We start from the raw sequence: 11,311 nt of genomic DNA, 5'->3' as shown, positions 1-11,311 counted from the left end.
ATTTCTTTGAAAAAATAAACAAGACTGATAAACCTCTAAGCAGGCTCAACAAGAAGCAAAGAGAGAGGCCCCAAATAAAGTCAGAAATGACAGAGGTGAAGTAACAACCAACCCCACAGAAATACGAAGAATTATGAAAAAATACTATGAACAACTCTATTCCAACAAACAGGACAACCTGACAAAATAGACATACTCTTAGAAAAATACAAACTCCCAAAACTCAATCAGGAAGAATCAAAGAACCTGAATAGGCCGATAACTACCAAAGAAATCAAAAGAGTAATCAAAAATCATCCAGCAAAAAAAAGCCCTAGTCCAGGCGGCTTTACAGGGGAGTTCTACCAAACATTCAAAGAACTAAAACCTATCCTACCCAAAAAATTCAAGAAGAAGGCACACTTCTAAGCTCTTTCTATGAAGCCAGCATTACCCTAATCCCAAAACCAGATAAAGACACCACAAAAAAAGAGAACTACAGGCCAGTATCCTTGATGAACATAGATGATAAAATCTTCAACAAAATTCCAGCAAATCAGATCCTGCATTACATCAGAAAAATCATACACCATGACGAAGTGGGATTTATTCCAGGGATGCGAGGATGATACAATATCCGCAAATCAGTAAGTGTGATACGTCACATAAATTGAGAGACAAAAATCACATAATCTTATCAATTGATGCAGAAAAGCATTTGACAAAATCCAACACCCTTTCTTGATAAAAACTCTCATCAAAGTGGGAATAGAAGGATCATACCTCAATATAATAAAAGCCTTATATGATAAACCTACCACCAACATCATACTCAACGGGCAAAAACTAAAATCATTTCCCCTAAGAATAGGAACAAGACAGGGATGCCCACTTTCACCACTCCTGCTTGTTACAGTACTGGAAGTGGTAGTCATAGCGATCAGACAAGAAGAAATAAAAGACATCCAAATTGAAAAGAAGTAAAACAGCCCTTATTCACAGATGACATGATACTGTACACAGAAAACCCCAAATACTCCATCAAAAACTACTAGATTTAATGAATTTGGCAATTTAGCAGGATACAAAATGAACACCCAGAAATCTATGGCTTTTTTATACACCAGCTAGAGGCTCAGTGCATGAAATTCATGCACTTGGGGGCAGAGGGGTCCCCTCAGCCCGGCCTGTGCCCTCTTGCAGTCCAGGACCACTCGGGAATATGTCCGACTGACGGCTTAGGCCTGCTATCAAACATCCTTAGGACCGCCTCAGAGGTGGGAGAGGCTCCCTCTACCACCACTACATTCGCCAGCCACGAGCCCAGCTTGTGGCTGAACGGTGCTCTTCCTGTGGGAGCGCACTGACCACCAGGGGGCAGCTGCTGCATTGAGCATCTGTCCCCTTGTGGTCGGTGTGCGTCATAGCAACTGGTCTTCTGCCGTTCAATCGATTTGCGTATTAGCCTTTTATTATATAGGACTAGTGGCCTGGTGCACAAAAATTTGTGCACTCGGCGGGGAGGGAGGGTCCCTCAGCCCGGCCTGTGTCCTCTCGCAGTCTGGGACCCCTCGGGAGATAACGACCTGCTGGCTTAGGCCTGCTCCCGGGTGGCAGAGGGCAGGCCCAATCCCTAGGTGCAGCCCCTGGTCGGCTCAGAGCAGGGCCGACTGGGGAATGGGGCGCCACTCCATGTCATGCACAGAGCAGGGCGGATCAGGAGGTTGCGATGCCACCCTCAGTCACGCTCAGGGTAGGGACCATTGGGGGGTTGGGGCACCGCCCCCTGTCACACTCAAGGGAGGGTCGATGGGGAAATTGCAGCGCTACCCCGTCACACACAGAACAGGGCCAATCAGGGGGTTGGGGCGCTGCCCCCTGTGACTCACAGAGCAGGGCCCATCAGGGGGGTTGGGGCTCTGTAACCTGTCACGCACAGAGCAGGGTCGATCAGGGGGTTGGGGAGCTCCCCCCTGTCACGCACAGAGCAGGGCCCATCAGGGGGTTGGGGAGCTCCCCCCTGTCATGCACAGAGCAAGGCCGATCAGGGGGTTGAGGAGCTCCCCACTGTCACTCACAGAGTAGGACTACATCCCAAGAAAACTGAAACACCAATCAGAAAAGATATATGCACCCCTATGTTTATAGCAGCACCATTTACAATATCTAAGATTTAGAAACAGTGTAAGTACCCATCAGCAGATGAGTGGATTAAAAAACTGTGGTACATCTACACAATGAAATACTATGCTGCTGTAAAAAAAGAAGAAACTTTTATCCTTTGTGACAGCATGGATGAACCTGGAGAGCATTATGCTAAGCAAAATAAGCCAGTCAGAGAAAGATAAATATCACATGATCTCACTCATATATGGACTATAATGATCAACATAAACTGATGAACAAAAATAGATCCAGAGAAAAGGGGGGGCGGTCAGTTAGAGATCAATCGAAGGACTTATATGCATGCATATTAGCATAACCGATGGACAGACACTGGGGCAGTGAGGGCCTGCACTTGGGGGAGGAAAAATGGCGGGGTGGCGGGGGGGTGGTGGTGTCAATCAGGGAAAAAGGAGACATATAATACTTGAAACAAAAACAAAAACTATCCTAGCAAAGGCACCGGCACACTATGTAACCTGACACAGGCCAAGCACACAGCAGGCTACCTAAGACCCGGCAGGTTGTCACATGCAGCAGCCGTGTGGCCCTCTTCCCTGTGGAGCAGTGTCCAGGGACTGATGCAACAATGACATGGTCATCAGGAGTCTGTCTCTCCCGTCTCCTGATGAACATGTCGGTTGTTGCTGGGTTCTGGAGACTATGACGAGAGCGGGAATAAACATTCACACTAGGTTTTTGTGTGAACCTACATCTTTTCTCTGGGACAGACACGCCGGTGGGACTGCGAGCCATGTGGTAACTAATACCCTGCCCTACACTTCCAGGGACTGCGTTTTGCACTTCCTCTGGCAATGCGTGGCACCTGCAGTTGCTCTGCGCTCCGCCAATACTGGGTGTTGTGAGTTTTTTATTTGACCACTCTAATAGGTGCGTAGTCATGTCGTGTCTCATTGTGCTTTTAATATGCATTTCCCTGAGAGCTAGTGATGCAGACCTTCTTTTCAAGGGCTTATAGGGATCTGTATATTCTCTTTGGTGAAGTGTCTCTTCATGTCTTCTGCCCATTTTCTAACATTTTTGCCATTGCCTGAATGTCTAACAGGCAATCAGATTAACTCACCTGAAGCCCAACCCCTCATCACCACTCTCCGGGCCTGTCCTCTATAGTTTCCCATCCCAAGTAACATCTGCTCTCTCCTTCCACGTGCTCCCATCACACCCGACAGTCATCTCACCTTCTCTTCCTCAGCTCCCACATACAACACATCTAGAACCAGGCCACCTTTACTCTAATGGGTCAGGCCTCCTGCTGGGATTCCACCACCTAACCCACTTAGCTGCTTCTACTTGCTGCCTTCGTTGACTGCCAGCACAACAGCCCGAGTCAGGCCATGTCACCTCTGCTCCAATCCCTCCACTGGCTTCCCACCCACTCAAGATTATCAGCCTTACTGTGACCACAAGGCCTACCCTGCCCACCTCTCTCTGACCACAACGTGACTGCTCTCCTCTGGCCCCTCTGGTCACAGGGCCACCTTGCTGTGGTCAGGCCACGCCAAGTACTCTCCCGCCTCAGGACCAGCACCCTATTTCTTCTATCTGAGACCCCTGATCTCTGCCTGGTGCTATGAGCCTCCAGGCATTGTCCGACACCCAGAGGTGGAGGAGCACGCCATACACACAAAGAGCAGACGCTAGAGCCATTCTGACGATATTGTGAATGCTCATGTGAGAATGCCTCTGCTACCATTTCAGTAATCACACTCCTAACGAAATTCAGCAAATTCCTCCAATTTGCCTGATTGAGAGGTTTGCCTGGAACACTGCTCAGCAGTGAAAGGACACAGTATCGACACATGTACAATGGGGATGAGCCCTGAGCGGTGGAAGCAGCAGACACAGGAAGAGATTGTGTGATGCTGCTCACCGGCTTCCAGAAAAGGCCAGGCTACAACCACCGGAGCAGCTCAGAGGCGTCCTGGGGCAAGATGACTCTATGAGCATGAGGAGGACATTCCCACACTGGAGCACGGGGAAGGGTGCACAGCTCCGTAAAGCTAACAATCCTGAACTGTACACTGGTCATGAGTGGACGCTATGGTTTATAAATTGGTCAATAGAGCTACTTCTAAAGACAGACTGCCTGCGATACTAGAAGTAACATATTAAGGATCAATACTTTAGCCTTCAAATGAAACAAACACTACTGCAAAGGATTTTCAGTCCTCCTAGTCATTTTCGCGGAACCGTAAAAATGGGTTAAGGGTAAATTGAACTCCAACAGTAAGACAAAAAGAGGAAAAACACACCATCTCCTAAAGAACTCCTCTGGCCAGTGATTCAGGAAGCTGTGACTGTGCACACCTTCCACGCCCGCCTCACCCCACATGCTATGACGTATTGGAAAGCTTTCCTCAGGAAGTCCCTCCCTCCGCCCCACAGCTGGAAACCCCTTCCTGTCCATACAGTGAGTGGGCAGCTCAGCTCTCGTCCTGCTCACCGGGTATGGTGTGGACCTCGTCCAGGATCATGAGGCCCCACTCCTGAGTTCTGAGCCACTCCATGACGCGCTCAGCCTCCCAGGACCTCTTGGTGGTATGGCCCAGCATGGAGTAGGTGCTAATGGCAACGGAGCAGCCGATGGGCTTGTCCTTGGCATCGGAGGTGAAGCGGCAGATCTGGCTGTCGTCGATGGTGGACCACATCTTGAACTGGGCTTTCCACTGCTCCACAGACACAGCAGAGTTGCCCAGCACCAGACAGCGTTTTCTGACAGTGCAGGCAGCTGTCACGCCAACCAGGGACTTCCCAGCACCTATGAGAAACCAAAGAATAATTCTACCCAAGGCCAGGCTGAAATGTGGGGAGAGACAGGCAGACTCGTGAGCACATAGACCTGGGCACATTATTTCTACCCATCTTCACAGCTGACACTGTGAGGCACTAACTGCTCTGGAGCCTCTGTTTTCTTCTTGACAAAGAGGAAACATGGCCACTTTACACACAAATGTAAGAAGCTAAGAGACAAGTGCCAGGCCCTATTGTAGCATTTTATGTGTATCTTGTTTAAATGCTAAAAATCTCAAAACCAACCAGAGATAGGAGACTATTACTGCCCCCTTCACATGGTCAAACTAAAGCCAGGCCTGGCTCACCCCAAGCCCTGGGGAAGAAGCGCTGCTGGCAGTCTGCCCAGGACATGGCTGCACCAAGGAGGCCACAGCAGGACAGCTGCTGTGACCACAACCAACTGGGCCAAGACGTCACAGGTGCAGGTGTGAGCACTGCTAGGGAAGACAGATGAGAGCCTCCAGGAGCCTCCATGTTTACTCCCACCCACCATTCGAAGATTAAGATAAAAATCAAGCTATTCCTCTAAACAGCAATTCTTCCTTTACCAGGAATGTGCATCAAAATAACGCCTGGAGTATTAAAAGAACCACCACCTGAGGGCAGAGGTCCCTCCCCTGGAGCGTCTGCCTCCTCAAGTCTGGGACAGGGCCGCTGGGTGAGTCGTTGCAACTGCTGGCCATGAAGGCAGACCAGGGGCTGGCAGGACTCGGGACCAAGGGTATCTGACAGGAGCCCAGGGCTGCCGTGCCTCTAGTGGACGGATGTGCACGCTGGAACAAGCGCTCCAGGAACAAGCCCGTTTCTGTGCTGGGACCCTCCACACAGACAGGCCTCCCAGACTCGCTGCGACGAGCAAGAACCCAACCCCCACCTGCAAAGTGACACACTCCCAGCATCACCGTCTCACCCCACAATGCTCAGCTCTTCCTCGCTGCCTGATGTCACCACAGCTCAGGCAATTTGTCCAGCATCTGTCTGCACCTCACCAGACTAGGCCTGCGATCAGGAGCATTGCTCTCTCCACCACTGCGCCCCAGTGTGGAGGTCAGGGCCCACGCACAGCAGCACTCACATACTTGCCGAGTCTTGAATCAGGGAGTCATCTGACCGGGGTGGCTCCCTGGCCAGGGTTGATTTAGAGAAAGGGGTGCAGGGAGAGGGGGAGGCAGCCTGGACATCTTCTTCACTGATGTCCTGGTAAGCGAGTCTCACTTACCACAAGGAAGCACAATGACCCCTGACCGCGCACGCCCATTCCCAAACATCTTCCGCAAGCTCTTCTCCTGGTAAGGCCTGAGGACAGCGGTGGGTTTCAGGTCAATGTTGATATCAGGGTTAACAGAATCGTTCCGAAAGTCGTATTCTGCCAACAGAGGGTACTCGAGGTGGATGCAGCGTTTCTGAAGTTCCTCAATCATCTCCTGTGGAGGAAGCACAGGGGGTTTATAGCCTGAACTCCAAAGGCTGCATATGAGCAGCACGTATTCTAAGGGGCCTTGTTGTCAAAAGAACAGCAGTTTACCTAGACCCGTGGTCGGCAAACTGCGGCTCGTGAGCCACAAGCAGCTCTTTGGCCCCTTGAGTGTGGCTCTTCCTAAGCCTTAGGAGTACCCTAAATAAGTTAATAACAATGTACCTACCTATATAGTTTAAGTTTAAAAAATTTGGCTCTCAAAAGAAATTTCAGCCCTAGCTGGTTTGGCTCAGCGGATAGAGCATCAGCCTGGGACTGAAGGGTCCCAGGTTCGATTCCGGTCAAGGGCATGTATCTTGGTTGCAGGCACATCCCCAGTGGGGGGTGTGCAGGAGGCAGCTGATCGATGCTTCTCTCTCATCGATGTTTCTAACTCTCTATCCCTCTCCCTTCCTCTCTGTAAAAAATCAATAAAATATATTAAAAAAAAAAAAGAAAGAAAGGAACTTCAATCGTTGTACTGTTGATATTTGGTTCTGTTGACTAATGAGTTTGTCGACCACTGACCTAGACTTTTGCAACTTCAGATCTTACTTAATAACAGCTGGGCTAACACATGGAAAAGCAACCCAAACTAAGGACAGAGACAAAATGAAATCCAACCAGCCACCAGAAATGCCCCTCTGGCACCATTTCTCACATGTCCCTAGGAATTGGGGAAGGCTGACCACCAGCCTGAGGAGTGGGCACATTCCTGACTCCACAGACAGTGAGGAGGAGCTGGGCCTTCCTGCCTCTCCCAGACCAGAGTCCGCGCAGGACCGGCTTCCAACATTGCTGACTGAGAGAAGGAACCAGGAAGGGACCTCCTCACTAACCTGCTTGACTTCAAAAGATACTGTCTGTGTCTCTTCCTCTTCTTCCTCATCCTTGTCCATTTGCTCATAAAAGTCAAACAGGTCCGTAGGGATGTCAGATTTACCCTGTGGATCTGTCTCCCGGGAAGTGGTGGGCCCACCACTGCCTTCAGCAGTCTTTGCAATCTATAAGAGAAAGACAGGGTCTACATTTGCATGCAACAGTTAACCCCTCTGTTAGCAAGCAAGTCCTATAGTTGCAAGAAAAGTGCAGGGTCACTAGGTTGCAAAGACTGAACTAGAAGCATCTGAGGGAGCAGTACTAAAGGCCCCCTCCCCCAGGGGGACCCGAAAGCTCACGCACAGCAGATCTGCTGGTGAACGTTTCTGTGATGAGCTCGGTGGCCTCCCCCTCGGAGCTCCGCAGGCGGCACTCCCGGATCACTGGGTCCTGAAGAAGATGCTGGATGACATCGGGGTGGGAGCTTTCCACAAAGTACCTACAAGAGGAAGGATGTGCCAACTGACCAGCCGCCATTTTCAGAAGGTTCCGCTGCTCAATTACGTGGTCTAAAAACACTGGCCTCAGGCCTCTCTCTACTCTCTCCCCTCCACGGCCCTTTGCCAAATGAGAGCTATGAACTATTGGCTATGATATAACCATGCCCTATGAGGGTTGTGGGCAAAGCCATACTTTGAAGATAAATAAGCCGGGATCTGGGCCTCCCCTCCACTGCTTGGGGGGACATGGTGGCCAGTGAAAGTGCCTCGACGAGCCTGTTATGGAATCCCTTACCTGTTGTGCTTCAGGACCAACTTGACTTTTCCATAACTGACAGTACACAACTGCAAGTGACAAATCAAACAGGCAAAGTGAGCAACTTGTAGCTCCCTCAGAACATTCATTACCAGCACGTCCTACCACCCATGTGGAAAACTCAGTATGCAATCCTAATAGGGTCAGAACTGCCTGAATTGAGCCTTTTCTAGCAGCCTCTTCTTTTTTAGAACAAACCTCCCTCTTGACTGGTTAGTTTTGATTCACATCTCTTAATAAAACACCGCTTACAATCTTTATTTTCCCTTTCTTCTTCACTCCTATAGCCCCATCCTAACTCACAGATCCAGCCTGCTACACCAGCATTCCTCCAGCTCCCAGCACACAGCTGGCCAGTGAGTGTGCTCAGTAACTGTTTGCTGTGAAATTAAACACACAGCCTTCTAGCCTCCTCCCCAGATTCCCTATTTCCCCAACAGCACGCACGCTTCTCTATGACAGAGACTACAATGTACCCTTCCCGGTCCCAGCAGTCTCAGGGTGGTATGCAGCAGAGGTGGTGTGTTGTCCACGAAAAGCCACTCCTCCAACCCAGGGCTGCTGCCCTTCTGGACCTACCACTGCACCCACATTCCTGCAGGCTTCTCCCAGCAAGGACTGAGGACAGCAGGGTGCTGATAGGGCTCATTCCTGCAAGGTGCAGGCCGTTCTCCCTGGGCAGCCTTCCGTATCACGAGAGAAGAGCTCTCCCAGGGCCTGCCAGCTTCTGAGGGTAGAGGCATTCTGTCCCGGAGGCCAGAGGCATTCACCTTCTGCCACTCAGACTGGGGGTCTGAATCCAACTCCCTTTAGATCAGCAGAGGGCAAGGAAAGCCAGTGTCTCTGAAAGGCATGCGCGTATCTCGCAGAACAAACCCAAGCATGCTCAACTGCTTTTCACGTGAAGCCCTGCCCACTTCAACATCTGAAGTCCTTTGTGACTTTCCCCAATGAACATTGTTGACTGTTGCCTGGTGCGGACGCTCAACCTTAGATGGAGTTTACCATCTCTACTGGTCTACTTGGGCTGTTATGTAGAACACCACAGACGGGGTGGTTTAACAACAGAAACTTATTTCTGGAAGCCCACAGTGAAGGTGCCAGCGACCCGCTCCCGCCTGGTTCCCAGAGGCTACTTCCTTGATGTGTCCTCCCATGGACACGCAGAGAGACGCCCACAGCCTTCTGATGCCTCTTCTCGTAAGGACACTGACCCTTTGGAACAGGGCCCACGCTTACTTCCTTATTTCAAATACAGCTCATTAGTGGTTAGGGGTCCAAGATATGCATTTTGGAGGGCACACAATTCAGTCCGTAACACCAACAACGGGCTGCATTCCTCAACAACCCTGGCCAGTGTGAGCTCACTGGCTAAGAGTCGTTACTGGGAAGTGTGGCCTCAGCATGAACACAGCGCCGGATCAAAGGAGTAGCAGCTGCAATAATCCGTTATCTTGCTCCCCACACTAGTTCTGAATGGCATTTTCTTTCTTTTTTTAATCCTTACCCGAGGTTATGTTTTTATTGATTTGACAGAGAGGAAGGGGGCAAGGGTGGGGGGGAGAGAGGGATGTGAGAGAGATAGACGCCCTGACCTGAGATCAAACCCGCAACCTAGGTATGTGCCCTGACCGGGAATCAAACCAGCCTTTGTCTTAATAATCAAACTTGCCTTAATAAACTGAACAATTCCATCAGGGACTCCCGTCTTGCTGAGCTTCCTGAGGTACTCAGTGATGTCACTGGTCTGCAGCCCCACGCTGACGGCTGCATACAAGGAGTAGGCGGTCAGTTTGTACTCATGCACGTGGGCTGGCCGGCACACTGGCTCTGCAATAGCCACCAGGAAGTCTTGGGCATATTTGTAAACGGGAGAGAAGGCTTCTAAGAAAATGTGGCCATCAGGAGCCTGAGAAACACCAGACAGACACAAAGAAACTAGTGAGTTTCAAAGACTACTAGGTTCTTTTCGATATCATCTACAATCCTATATAATAAAAGGGTAATATGCAAACTGACCCTAACAGCAGAAAGACTGGGAATGACTGGTCACTATGACACACACTGACCACCAGGGGGCAGACGCTCAATGCAAGAGCTGCCCTCTGGTGGTCAGTGAGCTCCCACATAGGGGAGCTCTGCTCAGCCACAAGCCAGGCTGATGGCTGCCAGTACTGCAGTGGTGGTGGGAGCCTCTCCTGTCTCCTCAGCAGCGCTAAGGATGTCCAACTGCAGCTTAGGCCTGCTCCCCGCTGGCAAGTGGGCATCCCCCTAGGGCTGCCGGACTGCCAGAGGGATATCTGACTGCCAGCTTAGGCCCAATCCCCCCAGGGGAGCAGGCCTAAGCCAGCAAGTAGTCACCCCCAAGGGGTCTCTGACTGCGAGAGGACACAGACCGAACTGAGGGATCCCCTACCCCCGAGTGCACAAATTTTTGTGCACTGGGCCTCTAGTAAAAGTATAATATGCTAATTAGACCAGACGATCTTCCAGATGAAGCCGGGTATACGAGGGAAGCCCAGGTGCCTGCCAGTGTCCGGAGGGAAGCCCCAGTCCCGGTGCCAGAGGGAAGCTGGTGCCAGCAGCCGGGGAAAGGTGTCCGCAGCCAGCTGGGGGAAGGAAGGCCTACTCTTGCACGAATGTGCAACAGGCCTCTAGTTTTCTATAAAAGATAAGCTGCCCAAAAAGTGGTCTTTAACCCTTTGTACGCCATAAGCATCTATAGATGCTTTAAAATCATTTTTTCGTAAGAATTTTCAATGGAAAATATCCAAGAACGCCCGAAGTGTAATATATTTATCTTTATAATATGCATGCAAATTGATTTTTTAAATTAAACTCAAAATATTATGGCGTGTGGGGATGGTTTGTTTTGGAGTGTGGCAGTTAACTGGTTAACCTACCCAACACCAGGATATGTTTGTGCGTACTCAATTCAGCCTGTTTGATTAGATACAAGAGTGGAGAGAAAACAGAATAGTTTACAAAATCAGTAGTTGCCCGACCCCGGCTGCTCGCCCCCACGCCGCTGCTCTCCCACCCGGCTGCAGGGAGGCCCCGGGCCGGGCCTGGAGGAGCGCGCTCACCACCCAGAGGGGCCGGGAGGAGTGGTCGTCCTTCAGCGGCATCTGCGGCCGGTAGTCCTTGGCTCCATACTCGTCCAGCTTCGTGCTGGACTCCTCCACCTGCTTCCCCGCGGCCGAGGGCACCGCCTCCTGAGGGTCGTTTCCAGGGGCGTCGTCTTCATCTTCCTCCTCGTCCTCA

At 50.7% G+C, this 11,311-nt stretch overlaps 1 protein-coding gene across 2 annotated transcripts in view; it reads right to left on the bottom strand.

Annotated features, from left to right (window-relative positions):
* ERCC3 (excision repair cross-complementation group 3) overlaps positions 1-11,305 on the bottom strand; it is a 52,265-nt gene extending 40,960 nt beyond the window's left edge. Inside the window, exons 1-7 of one of the 2 annotated variants that reach the window (XM_006760240.2) lie at positions 11,134-11,305; positions 9,720-9,956; positions 8,027-8,076; positions 7,595-7,730; positions 7,252-7,416; positions 6,176-6,380; positions 4,607-4,921 (exon numbers count right to left, since the gene is read on the bottom strand). In XM_006760240.2, coding sequence (XP_006760303.1) covers positions 4,607-4,921; positions 6,176-6,380; positions 7,252-7,416; positions 7,595-7,730; positions 8,027-8,076; positions 9,720-9,956; positions 11,134-11,175 — 1,150 coding nt within the window. In that variant the 5' untranslated portion in view covers positions 11,176-11,305. The remainder of the gene's footprint in view (positions 1-4,606; positions 4,922-6,175; positions 6,381-7,251; positions 7,417-7,594; positions 7,731-8,026; positions 8,077-9,719; positions 9,957-11,133) is intronic. The other variant, XM_015561682.1, reaches the window with a different exon arrangement.
* Between the last annotated feature and the right edge of the window lie 6 nt (positions 11,306-11,311).

This window comes from Myotis davidii, unplaced genomic scaffold (genome assembly GCF_000327345.1).
Source record: "Myotis davidii unplaced genomic scaffold, ASM32734v1 scaffold117, whole genome shotgun sequence".
NCBI lineage: Eukaryota > Metazoa > Chordata > Mammalia > Chiroptera > Vespertilionidae > Myotis > Myotis davidii.
The sequence above is the reverse complement of the archived record's forward strand: the minus strand, read 5'-3'. Positions and strand labels throughout refer to the sequence as shown.